Source organism: Emydura macquarii, unplaced genomic scaffold (genome assembly GCF_026122565.2).
Source record: "Emydura macquarii macquarii isolate MOO-44397 ecotype Brisbane River unplaced genomic scaffold, CSIRO-AGI_Emac_v2 contig_67, whole genome shotgun sequence".
In the NCBI taxonomy this organism is placed as follows: Eukaryota; Metazoa; Chordata; order Testudines; family Chelidae; genus Emydura; species Emydura macquarii.
Window position 1 is genome coordinate 12,543,204 of NW_027130204.1, and position 18,047 is coordinate 12,561,250.

General features: G+C 40.3%; 1 protein-coding gene across 1 annotated transcript in view; it reads right to left on the reverse strand.

The window, feature by feature from the left end:
- The window catches only part of ZCCHC24 (zinc finger CCHC-type containing 24), a 149,611-nt gene that overhangs the window by 109,300 nt on the left and 22,264 nt on the right, over positions 1-18,047 (reverse strand). Inside the window, exon 2 of the mRNA XM_067539748.1 lies at positions 13,266-13,466. Within this exon, the coding sequence (XP_067395849.1) occupies positions 13,266-13,466 (201 nt within the window). The remainder of the gene's footprint in view (positions 1-13,265; positions 13,467-18,047) is intronic.

Here is an 18,047-nt window from a genome sequence, read left to right on the forward strand (position 1 = left end):
GTCCATCTCCCTCTGCTGAGGCAGGATTAGAAACCCATGCTACAAATATTTGTGAGGGTGAAAGACTGAATCTAGGCTTGAGTTTGGGCCTCCCACTTTGCTGTCAGACATTGCACCATTTGACCTGTTGCATAAGTGGGTGGATACTCAGGCTGAAGTGGCAATATTGATTGGCTGGATCATTGCAGTTGTATGGATTTCCCTGAACTTGGGGAGATTTCAGATTCTGATCTGAACCCAGTTGAGATCCAAAGGTCCAAGTCTAGTTAAAATGTGGCTATTCCTTATCACTTGTGATGTGTTTTTAAAAAAAGTCTGTCTACTGAATTCTATTTAATGGGATGAAGATCTCAGTAGAATTTGCCAAACTCTTATTCAGTCAGAAAGTGAGTTAGAAACAAAAGGTGCATAACAGTTTAATAGTAAATCAAGAACATAGCTTGAGACTCCATTCATAAATCAAGAATGAGTTACCCCCAGAATATTCAATAATAATGGTAAAATTTCCTAACATTTTAATCAATATTCTGTCCCAAGATTCTGGTGTGTTAGTTAATAAATTGGCATTGATTACTGTCTGGTATAAAATTATTTCCCTTCTATTCTTTAGTTACCAAAAGAACACTGTAGCATCTCTTTTTGGGGGGGAAGGTAGCGGGGACAAGTATATGAACCTTGGTAATGGCCTTTTAAACTAAAATATTACATTAATAATGCAACAGTTTTTATTCAAGTACCTAGTGTTAAAGGCTAAGGACAAGATTAGATGACTTCTCAGTAGGATTATAATTTAAGTCTGATTTCTAGCTTTCTTAGTGTACTTTTGCTATGAGGGCCCCACGAAAGGATGTTTATGAGAATATTAAGCATTGCTTTCTGGAAGTTGAATGATACAGACGGACCCGTTGCCAAAGCCGCATTATCAAAATATGCAAACAGGAAACATAGTCTAGTAGTTAAAGAACGGGACTGGAATTAGGATATCAGGATTCTATTCCCAGCTCTTCCATTTGGTAAGTGGACTAGTTACTAAACCTTTCTGTGCCTCAGTTTACCTATCTGTAAAATAGAGATAACCATACATATCTCCTTCATAGGAATGCTGTGGGGTTTCATTAATTAATGCTTTTTGAGATCTTTGGATGGAAGACAGATTATTAATTAACTCTCACCAATTAACACAGTGACTCTGAGTACAGAATGAATTTTGTGCAAATTTACAAGTAAGTGCCGTAAGTTTTGGCAACATGCACTATATTTTTCGTACAAAACGAAGAGGCTGAATCCGTGTTTTATGTGCAAAATAGAACTCAGTCTTCTCTATGGAGTCACAACCACTGCCTCCGTAACATAAGCAAAAATATGGCACAAGTGATTATTTTTTAATAATAGTAAGAGGGTGTCAAAAATTTTAGAAAGAAAGATCAGCGCATTCAGAATGGCCTCTGCTGAAAAGCAGTCAGAGCAAGCACAGGAGCTGCTTTCATGAAATTATTTCACTTGGATTTACAAAAAGATTAGCGTAGCTGGGCTGCCAGGTCTGCAGGGATCTCCCTCAGCAAATTTACAGCAGCACTGTCCTTTTCAAAGGTATGCACTGAGGGGTGCTGCTGCACCAAGGAGCCTTCAATCAGGTCTTTGCTATAATTTAAAGCTAGAAAGTGAGACTTTCACAGTGCAAGCAGCAAACTGCAACTAACCCTAACTTGTTCCAGGGACTAATGACCAGGGAATTTTTTTAAATGTACAGTGACTTTTTTAGGATTATAAACTCTGAACATTAAACAAGCCCTTTAAATTCCACTGGGTTACTGCCAAGAGCGAACATTTACTTTCTAATATGCACAATGATCTCTAAAAAAACCTTTAACCCTGAGTCTCCCCCTCTGTACCTACAAGAAGGCTGACCAGCATGTGAGCAAACTCACACTGCATAGGTAATACCTCTATTTTAGACAGCATTGCCTGGAATACTTATTCATGGCGTATATTATGTGATGCCTCTTATTCTTAATGTACTAGACCTTGATGTCGTCATTAATATGGGTTTTACAGCTTCAGTTCAAGTGGTGGTTATCCAGATACATGTGTCTGCTTTTACCTCTAATGACACAATCCAGATGGGGTGGTAGAGCATCTGACAAGAAGGGAATGATTGTCCGTGGCCCCAGATGGCACAATCCAGGAGGAGGAGCAGAACATCAGGAGAGCAGTGGATGAGTATCTGTCTACCTCTGATTTTAAAATCTAGTTGAATAGGTTGGACATCAGGAGGGAGGCGTATGATTAGGTTGATTGAATTATCTTTATTTTTCTGTATTGCTCGGGGAGGATAGGGCAACAGGAGGGAGGTGTATGACTGACTCATTTACTTTGATGTCTACTCCCACTGGGATGGGATGGAAAGAGAGGGATGCTCGGGTTTTGTCTATGTTCCCAGAGTCTCCCAGACTCTCCTGGGCAAATCAGAAAGGAAACAATAGTTTTGGGCAGTAATTGTGCGCTCTAGCCACTAGAAGCTCTGGTCCCACTGCCCACAAGTGGAGGGGTGTTGTTTTCTCCCTACCTGTTTCCCAGCTCCTTACTGTCTGCATTACAGAGGAAAAGACAGGAAGAGGGAAGGAGAGCAGGTGCCAACCTGTTCCGCCCCCATCCCCTCAGCCTCTGTTCCCCCCCTCAGAGGAAGAGATAAGGAGAGAAAGGAGGCCCTGGGGAAGGGTTGAAATCCTGGTGAGGTAACTCAATGGTGGAGAAAGAAGGAAGAGGAACAGTGCAGAGGGGAGATGCTAGGCTGGAGGGAAGAAAGTGGAAAGACACTACAGCTGGTGAAAAGTGAGGAAACAGAGTGATTAGGAAGGGGAGGAGTGAAGGGAGGTGCTGGGATGGGGAATGAGTCTGGAAAGGGGTAGAGAACAAGTCCAGCACCTCTAGAAAAGACAGCCCCATCTTTTAAAACAGCCAGGCTTTAGGACAACCCAATCCTCATTGGGGTTCTTTATCTGTGGGTAGAACTGAAATTTTAATCCAATAAGAAATGTTGAAATGAGTTTTCATTCCAAATCAAAACAATGTCAAAATACTGATACATTTCAGGGAACGAAAAATTCCAGAAAGTTTCAAATCTGAACCATCCAAACAAAACTCTTAACATTTTCAATTGGAACAAAATAATTGTTCATGTCAAAATGATATTTGTTCATTTTCAAATCAAAAGTGTTATTTTTTCCTCTCTGAAATGTCAGCTCAAAACAGAAACTTTTCATTTTGCTCTCCCCATTGGAAAATCGAAAAATGTTGTTGAAGTCACCATTTTCCTGTCGAAAATTCCTGTTGGAAAATGTGGTTTCATTGACATTGATGTCAATGAAACTACAATTTCCAGTGGAAAAACATTTTGTCTGAAAAATGTCAACGCACTTTCTTCGCAGGCTTTATTCTATATTCATTTTATGTTTTTGCAATATTGTCTTGTGAAAATTATATATAAATGTACTGTCATTGTGTAACTTATGGAACAGGATCTGGTGGAAGTTTGACCTGGTAGAAGAGGAGATCTTGAAAAACTATCAGTACTGAGGCATGTTAATTTAGTTATTTAAATATGAAAGTAACCCAAAATACATCAGACTGTTCGTACAAACCTATAGGGAGCCTCTGCTTATTTGGTGAAAAGCCCATGGAATTTTTTCCTCCTCTGTTGGCAGCTATTTGTGTTACATTTTATCCTGCCTATGTTGTATAGAGGGTGTTTGTTTTATGTAGCTGTGATTCATTTGAAACAGATTAGTTCATATTGATGAGTTCAAAAACCCCTATCCCTGCCCCCCATGATGAAACAACAGTCTGCTTTAAGAAGTCACTTTTTCTTTCCAGCCCCATCCCACAGGCTTTTCAGTGGGAGGGCATGATCTACTCCATCTTGCTCATATTGATCTCTCTCTTATAAACATTAATAAGGAACTTATAAATGCCATGGTTTTGCCCTAATTATCCTCCTACTTTGTCTATAGGTCACCTTATAGGAGAAAACAGATACTTCTCAGCTCTACTAAATAGAACCCTGTGCCTCTCAGAGGGCGTTCTTATGTTTAAGTTCCCAGCTAGGTATTTAATTCAGGTTTATTAAGACATTTATTGCACACTGAGCAAATATCATTTTGTTAGGAAACACCGTTGGGAATTGTGCAATAGATGTGCACCTGTGGCTTGCTCCATAACTCACGGAAGTCAATAACAAGCCTCCCATGGACTTCAGTGGGATTTGGATATGGCCTGTGGAGTATGATTTTTTTAAACCTAATTCAGCATGTTTATGGTAACCAATTATTTTATTAACATATAATACTCTGATTCAATTTAAATATAATGCGTACATTGGGGCATACATTTAACAGTATCTTTTTTCCTGTCAACCATTTTTCTCCATCCCACTTGATATCAGTCAATGGGCAATAGGCTTTGAAAGGAAATAGTGATTATGGAAATCAGTTCCAGGTCTAAATAATAAGGGACAAAATCCTGAAAGCTCCTGGTCTCACTATTCCACTGAAATGAATGAGAGATCCTGGAAGGGTGATGCCACAGTACCAGCCCCAAAGAAATCCTGGGTCAGTTTCAAAAGGCCTGTGAAATAGCCTCTTGCTCTAATCTAATATGGTACAGTGGAACCTCAGAGTTATGAATTCCTCGGGAATGGAAGTTGTTCTTTCAAAAGTTTACAACTGAACATTGACTTTTAATACAGCTTTGAAACTTCACTGCGCAGAAGAAAAATGCTATTTTTAACCATCATAATTTAAATGAAACAAGCACAGAAACAATTTCCTTACCTTGCCAAATCTTTTTTTTTTTTAAAACTCTCTCTCTATTTTTTTTAGTAGTTTATGTTTAGCACAGTACCGTGCTCTATTTCCTTTTTTATTTTCCCTGGTCTCTGCTGCTGCCTAATTGTGTACTTCCATTTTCAAATGAGGTTTGCAGTTGACAGGTCAGTTCATAACTGGTGCTCATAACTCTGCGGTTCTGCTGTATAATAAAAAGAGACTAACATGTAAGGCTAAAATTCTAGTCAAAGGGGACCACAATCAACAAGGGCAGAGCTAGAACGACCTGTCATCAAATTTAAAAATAGAATTGTAAAATAGTTGCGTATTTGTTATTTTAATTTTAGAGCATTTGCTTTTGTAATGTCTGTTTACATTCTATTTCCCAAAACAAAAAAAGTTCACACCAATAGCAGTAGCAGAGCAGAAGTAAGATGGGTGTAGGACAGACGGCACATCAGGAAGAGTTCCTTTTCGGCTGTTCTTGTGCACTTTTTGGAACCCATACTCATAATCAAAAAGCATGTTAGACTGGAAAGTTGGCATAAGAGAATCAAAGGAGTTGACTGGAGATTTCTTTATTTTCTTTTTCTCTGTGTATAGTCATGCTCATCTATTACCATCCACTGTCCTTTCTCAAAACACCTAGAGAAGTATCAAACATTTAATCCAAATTTCAAGAACACTGCTACAGCTACAATTTTCAACCTGGAACTCTGCGAGTGCACTAAGAAAGCACAAACGGTTTGGACTAATGTGCTATCAAATGTGGCCACGATAGGCCCTTCTCTGCTTGCATACAGAAATCTGAGTTACATGCTGCGCTGCTAAATGGTTTGAAGGCCCTACATTCACACGTTATTCCAAATTTCAAACTGCAGCCATCATCAGTGAGTGTTCTTTGATAACTCAGACCCTCAAAAAGCTTAAGTTTCCAGGGTTGAAATGGATGTTACAAAATCACAGACCACTGCACTGAGTTATTGTACACAAGACTTCTGCAAGTTTTCATAACAAAACTCGTAATGATCTGAAAACAGTTCTAAAGAAACAAATATAGATCTCTCAATCTTTCTAAGAAATCCACAGTGCAAAGCTAAACATAGCCTATGAGAAAAAACAAACAAAGATTTGCCATGATTTTTTCAAGTAGAGATTTTAAACACATACATGTGAAAAAACTTGAACCAACTTCAAATCACGTAAAACAAAAACAGTCTGATTGAGATGTAAAGTGGAGAACAGAGTTAACATGCAATAGTGAAATGTAGTTTATTGATAGGTAGGTTGAAAGCTGCACATTGTTCCAGTGCATTAAAATGCACAAACTTAGGACATGATACTGTAAACGTAGTACATAGTTAAGCATGTGCATAAGTGTTTTCAAGATCACAATCTGAGAATTAATCTCTGCTTACAGAGACGTACTTATGTGGGGAAAAAGAGTCTTATGTAAAAGGGTTGATTACAGTATATTTTAAAGCTATAGGGCCAGATCCTCAGCTGACATAAATTGGCTTGGTTCTGTTTAACTCAGTGAAGCTACTCTAATTTATACAAAGTGGGAATCCGGTCTATAACATATACAACTAAAACAGATACATTCACATTAGTAAAAGTGTGTGTTATTTTTTCTCACCATATCTTTTGTTTGCAGTATCATAGTAGCCGTGTTAGTCCCACGATATGAAAGAGACAAGGTGGGTGAGGTAGTAGCTTTTATTGGACCAGCTTCTGTTGGTGGAAGAGACAAGGCTTCGAGCTTCATAGAGCAACTCTTTACCCTTTCCAGATCTGAAGAAGAGCGCTGTGAAGCTAGAAAGCTTGTCTCTTCCACCAGCAGAAGTTGGTCCAATCAAAGATGTTACCTCACCCACCCTGTCTCTTTCATGTATTTTATATAATGTAAAACTGTGTTATAAACCATACATTTGTTTCACATTATATACAAACATGTGTATGACATTCAAATATCCCAGCTTTCCATATGTAAGACTCAGAAAGATAAAGAGTTTGGTAGCAGAGATCTGTGTGGAGGAGGGAACCAGGTCTGGAGAATCCTTTTTAATTTCTGACAGAACACTAATATACTCCCATAAAATACAGATTAAGAATGCACTTTTTTTCTGGATAGAGACGCACTGGACCAAAATCACCCCTGGTTTTAAAGAAGTCAGTGGTGTTACACCAGGTTTGAATTTGACCTGTTGTCTTCTTGTAGAATGTATATCTCAGAATGTCCGCTTACCCATGTAAGTAAAATAATACCTGGGCTTGTGATTCAAATACCATTTGTTTCTAATTAGAGGTTGGCACGGTCCAGATCCTATGTTATTTTCCAACTCTCAAATCCTAGAGACTGCATCTTGTGCAATCCAGACCTATGTAACAACAAATGCCTACAAGTATTGTCTCCAACCCAAGAAGATGGGGGAGTTATGCCGGCTGAGCTTTGAGAGCCCTTGTTCTGCATTTATGAGGGTTTTCAGAATCTTGGGATAATGTATTTGATACCCAAATCCTATGACCGAATAATAGTCCCAGAGCTGCACTCCCTGATTTGCTAGAAAGGATGTGTGCATTTATTTGCAAGCCACACATATAATCACTATGGGGAAGTCCAAAGGAGATCCTTCTGTGATCATCACTACAAATATCCCACTGCTTTGCAAACATGCACTGCAGTAACTCAGATTTTATACGTCTACAGCAGCAGTGGGTGGGTGAGGTTCCGTGGCCTGCCAGGTGCAGGATGTCAGACTAGAAGAGCATGATAGTCCTTTCTGGTCTTAAAATCTGAGAGTCTTTGAGTCTATGTAATTGTTTAGGATTTCTTTATGGGGTGTGCATGGATGATGGCAGCCCTGAATTAATTGATGTTTCCATGACCTAAAGCTGGTGTTAAGATCTCACAAAGTCTCTGACCTCCTGACCTGATTCTGGGTATCTATAAAGGTAAAGGAGGACCTCATCTTTAATTTAAAAATACAAGTAAGTTTCTCTTCTTTTTATGAAGAGCCTGGATATGCAAACAGACCACGTAGGTTGAAAGCTTGTTGCTTTTTTAGTAAAGATGACAGGCTCTTCACCATCCCCACTACAGCCAGCCAGGGCTGCTCTTTGGTGTCCGTTGAAAAAACAAAAGTCCCTTGAATCTTGGGCACACTCCAGATTGGTTGCCTGTTGTAGGGAGCAGTACCGCTCAGCTTCACCACTCACAGCACAAGGGTAACTGCAAGTTCCCAACGAGAGGGCTCCTGACTCAACTCTATTGTGATCTCTGGTCACAAGGAGGGACAGCTCAGTAGCATGAGGCAGAGTGGTCTTGTGGACTAATTAATGAACCAAGAGTATGGGATTAAGCTCACCTTAATTCCGATGTGTTCTATACCTGGGTTGATCCACATAGGAAAACATGTGTACACTTGAGTGCCTGAAATTAGGCATTTCAATCCAGATAGCCAAGTGCCTGTTGCTCTCATTGACCTGAATATGCGATACATAAATATTATTTAACTTTTATAGGGTCTGATGCAAAGCTTTGTTGTTAGTTTCAATGACTTTGAATCATGCCCACGTAAGTGCTTTTCATCCACAGATCTCAAAATGCTTTACTAAGGAAGGCAAGTATTGTTATCCACTATGCTTGTGTCTATACTGAAATGGTTCCCTCTTTGTTGGCGAGACCATTCAAGACAGCTTGGCAATGGCTAAAGGGTCAGAAGAACTCTTTGCCCAGCATTCAGAAACCCACAGCTGAGGTCACATACATGGGCTGATGTTTGACTGACAGGCCATACATGTATTCTTACGAAGAGGACTTGCATGCATTTGGGTCGTGATGGGACAGAGATCCAATTGTTGGAATTAGTGGTTGGCAGAAGCAGCAGACAGAAGGAGTTTGGCTGTAAGTTTTGAACACAGACCTGTTTTGCTGGAGCCTGAGATTGGACTATATCTCTGTAAGTTTTGCTGCTAATCCACCATCGCTCAAGGCAATAATGGGAACTATGTATATTATAAATATAGCCTAAGAAAGATATCCTGGATCTGTGTCCACTCATTCCTCTCCCAACAAGGCATTAAAACAGTCGAGAAGCCCAAGCATTTCTTGACTTCCCAGAAGTTGGCATAGCACGCTTTATGGTGTGTGTGTGTGTGTGTGTGTGTGTGTGTGTGTGTGTGTGTGTGTGTGTGTGTGTGTGTGTGTGTGTGTGTGTGTGTGTGTGTGTGTGTGTGTGTGTGTGTGTGTGTGTGTGTACACAGACATACCAACTTTTATACCACATAAAACCAGTACATTTCAGTACATTAAATACATGATAGTGTGATGTGATTTTATGGTGTCATTGGCTTGAGTTTGGGGTGGCTACATAAATCAAGAGTGGAGAAGCAGTGAATGAGTTATTCAGATTATCCCAAATGGATGCCAGTAAGATATTTATACCACAACATGCCATCATGTGTTTGTATACGCTACCCATATCAGAGGGGAGGAAATAACCATTTTACAAATATTGTAGGTGGGTTGTTTTTTTTTAAAAAATTATTGAGACTACAACTATAACAGAGAGGAAGCAATAAAACCTTCTAAAAATGACCTGAAATAGATTTTCTGCACCCCCAATTCCCATCCCCACCCTGATTTTCAGCTCCAGTATTTCTGGAACTTGGGTGTCGTCTCTTCCCAGTAGTACGAAGCTCCCACTCCTAGCCTTGGAGGGCTGTGAGATATCTGACTGTGAAACATGACATTTTTATCTCGGAGAGCTGCTATTGTTCCAAGACTGAACATTAGCTGTCTTGGGGAAAATGGAGAAGGTGAGGTCAGAGACAAGATGTAAGTAAGGATGGATATGTGTAGGACCTTGATGATAAGGACAAGTAGTTTTTACACAGATTAATATATGTGTGTGTTTATATTTTGTATGTTGGTGCATATGCCCATTTGTGAACAATGACAAAAGGATATTATTTCATTCCTCACATGACCTATCATTTTAAATTAAATATATTGTATGTTGGCCATTGTTAGATATAATTACAGAGATCCAAATTACATTCAAGTGTGATGCTTTTGACCCCAAGCCGGTAGCCGTTCTAGGATTGAAAGTCCTGTTGAAATCAGTGAGTTTTGCACTGAAAGAACAGCAGATGTCTGACTGGAGTGGGAGCGGAGCTGTTTTCACTACTTGAATTCACAAATCAGTTCAGAGCAATCGTAGGAACACATGGAAAAAAGTGATGAGTTGAGAGTGTCCTCTCGGCACAACGTGACGAAACCACAGGGAAACAGCTGGCTCCCAAATAATTGCTTTTACTAAAGATACACAAACCAGCAGTGACTAGCTGCATCCATACTGCTGCTCTGACTGGTTTCTGGGCGCGATTAAAACATAGAACACAATGTGTGCCATTGGAAGACTCACAAGCTATTTAAAGGGATATTATCCAATTTCTACAGGCTACAAAAAGTGAAAGTAACCATGATTTTACATTCGTCTTTAGGGATCCCAAAACGTTTGTAAAACCAGAGCTTTACAAAATCATATTTCAGGTTTGATACAAATGCACTAAGATGCTTTTCAAATGAAAAGACGCTTTAAGTGTCTGAGGTGTTGGAAAACCAGGTTTTACCTGCCATGATTTATGCTTCTGGATTGGGTCATGCCTCAAGGTGCAATTTGAAATGAGCACTTATATTTCTGTCAGAATGGTATAACGTCAACTCATATGGAAGCAGGAAAAGAAAACAGTATGTTAGTATGTTTGCCACAAGGAGAATAAGGAAGGATTAAAAAGTCCTGACGTTATGTATTTTTTTTATTATAGAGGAAAAACTCCATAATAAACTCCATGACAAAATCTGTTTCTTTTTAGGCAATTACATAAAAAGAAAGAAAGAAAGAGAATAGAAATACCATGAGATTTACTGCTTTGCCTATTGTCCAAGTCTGATTCTTTTTACCTTTTCCTCTTTCCAAATTAAAACAATTTAAAACAATATGGCGTAATTATTTAACCATTGTACCACATTCAAAATAGCTTTTGTTTTTGATGACATTGGGAGGAATTAACCACCAAACTCTAAAGCTATTACACCGTATATGTAATAATTTAAAAAAAACCAAAATCAATTGCAGTAAGAGGGATGGGTAAAAATGAAGGCGTTTTATAGCATGAGTCCCAATCCTGCAATTGGATCGATGCTGTTGGACCCATAAGCTTGCGCTGAGTTCCACTGAAGTCAGGTTCAAGGCACTTGAAAATAAGACCCTGATTCCAGAAAGCACTTAAGTACATGTTTAACTGTAAGCACAAGTTTAAGTCCATCATTATTCAACAAAGCACTCAAGTACAGGCTTGAGTCCCAGTAAAGTGCTTGTGTTTACGTGCTTTACTCAATCAGGCTTTACCTTTGATTTTGCACACAAAATTGACCTAATTTCATACCACCTCCCCCTAAATATGGTATGAAAATACATACTGATATATACAGAGACACATATGCACTCAAACACACAGGCACATGTATATTTTTGTTTATATAATATTACAACTCAGCCACAGAGCCCATACTGTAGGTAGTATTTTCCACTCCTGATTTGGTTCAATGGATAGCTGAATATATTATTGCTTAAATCATAATAGCCCAGATCCTCAATAATATTTCAATGGGAGTTAGATGCCTAAGTTCCTTTGAGGATCTGGGCCAACGTGCGTACAAAAATTGGATAAGGTGTGCAGCGGGGTCAAGCTAACTTTGCTGTAGGAAGCTTAACTTTTGCATGTCCTGTATTTTAAGTGTGTGGCTTTAATTTGCATTAACTGATTTTTCTCTTTTTAGTTAATTTTCTTAAACCTCATTTAACCCTTAATTTCCACTCAAGATAGTGCTGATACATACATTGGGGACAACCTATGCAAGCCTCTGCCCAACGTGTACTGATTGTTAGGGAACCTGTTGCTTTTATCGGATACATACACAGCACTGCACTGTTATCTCAGAGTTATTGCATTGGAGTCCATTGCTGGATATATTAAGTACAGTTATAGTTAGTATATTTCTGTCCTAATCTTGAACAATGTATGTTATCACATGATCATCTCTGTGTAATTTGCAAGTACATGCTAAACTGAGTCAATTCAAAATTAAAACACATTTCTGAATAATTTGTGTCTCATTCCTGAACAAAACGCTCCATTCAGTGTCTTCTGAAACAATGCAATGTGCACTGTTTTGAAGGGCATTTGCAGAGCTGTGTGGGGTGTTTTTCTCCCGCAACTTCCATTAAAATCAGTGGGAGATATGCAGCTAAAACTTCTTGGAGATAACACCCTCTTTGCTTCACACTTCTGTGACCAACTGTAACAGGAATACACTCAGTTAAAGCTCATCTGACTTTAGACTCAATTTCACGCTGTCTTTGCTTAGCTGGCAAAGACTCCTTCAGCCTGCAATGCTGGCTTTTATATGTCTGACATCCCTAGTTGCCGTGAACAGTAGTCAATTTTACTGAGAGAATAAAGGTTACATGTAAAGAAGCCAGGAGGTGAAAACTGTGGTCAGCAGGATGCCACTAACATGCACTTCTGTATATTTGGAACATGATCAGCATTTTTTTCCTCAGGACTCTAAGAGCACTTGTTGGAGCTGTGATTAGCCTGTGAAAGTTTGAACCGTCTCTACTTCTATAGAAACCAGTACACCTTAGCAGCCCGAGCTGAAACCTGAGAAAGTGGGGAAAGCTGGCACACTAGGATTTGGATCTGTAGAGAAGAAATGCAAATTGGTAAATGGTTTTAGTGCACATTACTGTACCCTGTCTTTAACGAAATGATGTTACCGGTTTTGCCATGGCAAAGGCAATGTACTAAGCCAAGAACCATTATGAATTCTAGCCAAGTAGCATAAACCTCTTATATATCAGCCAAGGGACATTTTGCACTAGCTATACCTGGAGCTTGGGTTACTGCAACATTGAGTCATGGTTTTCATCTGATGTAGTATTTTCTCTTTCCTTACAGTGTTTAGTGCTGGGTACTTCTGTTACTTGCTGTATTTTTTTTATTAAGCAATACATCCAAAGTAACTAAGAAATGTGCAGCTTGAAAATGAATTTAGCATAATCTTCAAAATGGAAAATTACATAGTAACCACCTTTAACATTGCCAAAAATCTATTCGCTTATCTGCTTGAGTAAGTTTTTTGAGGGTCTGGGGGATATATGGGGGAGAGAAAAAAATAAAATCTCATTAGTTTTTCCATCAACCCCATTATAACAGGCGCATGAAAAGAGCCTAGGCCTGGCCTGGTAAACAATCAAGACACTTTTGCAAAGCTGCTTGGAAAAAAGGTATTTTTTCTGAGTCAAGTTCAGGAAATGGTTAATAGATGAGTGGTACAGTGAATATTTTTACAGACCATCACACGTCACTTACCTGTGGGCAGTCTTTGATGTAGTGTCCCTTGTTAAAACAGAGATGACATAGGTAATTAGGAGGTGGCCTCTTGCTGGGTTTTCTGGCTTCTGAGGAGAGGGATAGGTCAGAGAAATGCTCAGTGAGAGAGCTTAACCCATCCACTATGTTATTAAGAGAGCCATAGGGAGATGCGCTCTTATACAGACTGCTACTCAGTGCCTGCAACAACAAAAAAAGAAAGAGAGAAAAATATAACATTATACTAAAGGTTCTTCTGAGAGTGATCTAAGCAGCAGAAGGCTAAAAATAGCAGCAGGAACTTGGAGGGAGTCTTTTCATTAAGAACAGAGCTGCATACTTTGTGAAAGCAATATAGGGGTCATTAATACAGAGGCCTCTCGGTTGTAAAGCCTAAAGATAGCACACTGGATCAGGTCATCCCATTGGTGTAGAAAGTAGTGAGCTCACCATAGTTCACTCATGCCAGCTTTGCCACTAAGCGCTGATTGCTTTCTTGTGTGACTGATACAGTCACGGAGTGGTTAGAGCCTCCAAGTAACGTGCTACAAAGTGACCCACAAACAGGAACGTTTTTGGTATCCAAAATTATTTGAAAGGATAATACTGAAACCAGGGAAAGGAAAAGAACATCAAAAAAATGTAATTGATCATTTGCAATCTGGTTAATGAGACAATAAACACAGTGTCCTGTGTTTTATAGTCAAACAATAAGAAAGTCTCAGCTCTACATCTGTCTTGTATTTTCTGGGGGAAACTGCTGTGATTTAACCATTTCCTGATAAACAGCAAATACCCAGTTGTGTCTTTTACCCACTTTCTTCAACTACAAATCAAATATAAAGGAAGCCCAATTTGCCATTCTGAATCTTCAGAACAGCAGGAAACCCACAATCTCCTACGCAGGGGTTAAGGGATAACAAGTATTCATTCTTTAATGCCCTGGGGCTCAACAGAACAGTGACTGGCTGGTAAGAGCTTTGAAATGGAAAGAATAGCTTTTTCTCTGGGTTTTGCAACATAGCAGTGTATTGTTAGGCTGACAGGATAACAGCATGGACAGTTGTGTCCTACTCATGCTTTGAGTGAGAACATTTGCCAGAATAAAGTGGGGAAACCTGCACTTGTACTTGTTAGGCCTGGGTTTCCTCTCACATTAGTTTGACACTATTGTAACTTCACTGTTCAATGGAATTACTCCTGATTTACACTGATGTGCAAGCAGAATCAGACCTGTTCTGTGGCTATAGAGAAGACTTATTTCTTCAGCGCTCTTAATCAGAAACTTGAAAAAAAAAAATCACATATAAATAGATGCTCAAAGCTGAGATTCAGTGAGTTTGTGAAATGAATTCACTAATCTTAGACAACCTAAGATATTCAGGGTTTCTGCCCAGCTGATGTTCAGATAATAAAGGAGTCAGATAGTGACAGCTGAATAGACCACAACTTGGATCTCTGCACAATTTGCAGCTATCACTAGGATCCTAGGCTAGTGGCTTTGGATATGCAAATAAAAACTAGGTGCAAGCAATAGGCCAATATATCATACTGTGCAATTTCCTTTAGCCACACCAGAGGCAAAAGTAACCTCAGTTCACAGCTACAACTGATGAAAGGTTTAGTAGATAGGGCACTGGATTGGGAGTCAGAAGACCTGCATTCTGTGCCTGACTTTACCAGTGATCTGCTCTGTGACCCTGGGAAAGTCATTGCAACTCTCTCTGCCTCCGTTTCCTTCTCATCCTTTGTCTTGTCCAATTGCATTGGAAGCTCTTTGGGGCAGGCACAGTCTGTCCTGTGTGTTTACACAGTGCCCAGCAAATGAGTCCTGATCCTCAGTTGGGGTTGCTATCTATATTTACTCGGTGGGCCTGATTCTCCCCTCATTTTACACCAGTGTAATCCAGGAGGAATTACATTAGTTTTAGAGCGCAAGGTATAAATCTGGTGAGTGAAGAATCAGGACCTCTGCCTTTGGAGTTAACTTGGTACATTTTGAAAATGAAAATTATTCCAAGTGACTAAAAGGTTCTCACTGCTTCAATCATTAAGTGACTAAAGATACCTCAACAGCCATTAGCATTTATTTTCTAGGATTTTGGAATTCCACAGGAATGAGAAAATCTTGGCAACAAATCGGTAAGAGGAAGGGGAAATGCTGTGGAAGCCAAAATGTTGTTAATTAAGAGTCTTCAAGAAGCTCTTCTCTCCCAAGTAACCACTCTCACTTACACACACTTGGAATAATATAAATGTTTTTATTAGCACATTTCAACTGAGGATTTTCAAAGCGTTTCACACACATTAAATAATTAAGCTCCCCAACTGCCCTGTGAAAATATCTATTATTATCATCCCCATTTTACAGATGAGTGAACTTACATTCAGATAGAGAGAAAGTCCATTCTCTCTGTCCTCTGCAGAAATCTTCCTTGGGTTGGGTCATATACAAGTCCCCTGCAACTCATGAGCGGGACATGAGGCTGCAGAACAATCTGCACATGGGTGTTTTTTCTTCTCATAGGACCCAATCCAATGCCAATTCTTGGCAAGAGGAATCCTTCATTCAACTTCAGTGGGCATTGGGTTGGGCCAGTAGATTGCAACAGTGGCCACTTTCCATTCCCCATCCACTTTACATTGAGTTGTTGAGCTACTGGAGCCTCATGACTGTGTTTTATGTAGCACCTGCCTACACCAACGCTTCCTGACATATTTGAGGCCAACACAGGGATTTCAAAGGGAGTTTACTTGGCTACTCTACTAGCACCCCACTGCCCTCATGTGCAGCCCAGCATATTGTATCCTCTGCCTGTAGCAAGGAATATCACCAAGAGAAAACACAACTTGACCCGTGTTGCACAGTGAGTCAGTGGCAAAGCCAGTCCCCTGCTCTGATACTGACCACCATACTTTTAAATCACCAAACACTGCCTATCATTGGAAAATTTCCTTTGAGCTATGCTGAGATGTATAGAACCCATCAGGTGTTGGCAGGGAGAGGGTTAACTCTCACTCCCCAAGTAGAGGAAAAACCACAGCTGCAGGTCCTAATTACAAGGCTTGAGAGGGTAGGAGGGCTGGGCCAGCTGTGGTGAATTAAGGCATTCCCTATCAGGCTATATCAGGGATGTGGGTTAACTAGTGTTAGGAATTAATGTCTTCTGGTGGGGAGAGGATGAAAATGCTAGTAGGGTAAAGCCTCTCTGTCTTCTCATCCCTTCCCGACTCTGCAAAGCTTTGACTTGTTTTAGTTGAATGGAGATCTAAGCTGAAGGAAGCTTTTGGAAATCTTAGTTTAACTCTAAGTTTGTAGAATAGTTTGTCTGTGGTTAGCGTGTGGCTGCACCAGCCAATCAGACTTCAAGTCCCTTGTGTCCTGGTCCTGTCTGTACATGTAGCTTTCCTCATTGGCCAGATGATGCTTACACACTTATTTAGTTAAGTGCTTGTTAGCTGAGTCCATTACTCAGTTTTAAGAAGCAGGGTTAATTTGGTGACCCCCACGTGTTAGAAGGATGGCTGTAGTTCTAGCCAGTCTACTTATTCAAGTCCATACAGGCATGTTGAGTAAAATTTTCAAGAGTGCCTAAGTGATTTAGAAGTTAAGAGCCGAAGTCGCTTTTGAAAAGGGACATGGGCAGCCTTGAAAATTTTACCTGGGTTGCTCCTTGCTTGGTAGAGACCACCTCCTATGCTGCTATTTCAGGATTCCCATGCCAAATGGAAGACTAGAGAACCACTAAACTGAAATTGCTTCTCCAGTTACTTAAAAATGGAGACCAGGGCAGAAACAATAACAAGATGACACAACACCATAATTTAATTTGTGTCATTTTATTTTTATTTATTTATAAAATGGGCCAGGAGTTTCTATGCTGCACTTTCCTTCTACAACTTCCTTTTGGTGCTAGCACCAGCTCAGGTCTAAAGGTAGTTAGCAAAGATGGGAATGCTAGCGTAAACAAGGCACTCGTGTTTGTACTATGACGTCATCTAGTCCTGCTCAGAACAGATCCGGATAGCAGTGGCTAAAGTGCAGGTAAGTGCCTCGTCAGCTATTGGTGGAGTGGAACCAGTTCTAGTAACAATGGGAGGATTCAGGGGAGAAGCACCTACTGTTGTCAAGGCCTACCAGGACTGGGGAGCAAAACTGCCAAATAGATGAAACAACGGCTCCTAAGCAACCAGCAGAGCTCGCGAACGTGAGCGGCAAGCAGGGGTGTGTTGCGGAGGAAGTTCTCCAGGGGAAGAAGGCGTGACTGTGAGACCCCTGGGATGAGTGAGTTTGTTGTGTGCTTGCTGCTTGACTGTAGTACATAGTGTGGCCTGAGCCTAGCAGCATGCTAGGCAAGGCTGATAGCTTCTTAATGAAGCTTTGAGCCCTCGTCCCTTAAGGATCTATTGACCAGGAGCAGGACTACCAAGGAGAGTGGGAGGGGTTAAAAAGCCAGCTCCTAAGCAACCAGAAGAGCTAGCAAACAGGAGAGTTTTTTGTGAGGGAGTTTAGAGAGGGAGCATGAGAACCAGATATGCCTAACTTTTGGCCAACAAACACCCCCGCCAAAAAACCCTCAACCCCTCTTCCTCCCCCCAGCCCCAAAAAAGCAGCTAGAGCAAAAAGTACACAGGCAGAAGTCCAGTGGCAGAGTGGGGGGATAACCTAATGACCTAAGTGCAGCATGTATGATTACCTGCCTTGTGGGCAGGTGGTATGTGTGTGCATTCAGTGCAAGGAGCTCATGGCCCTCAGAGAACAAGTATGAGCTCTTGAGACCA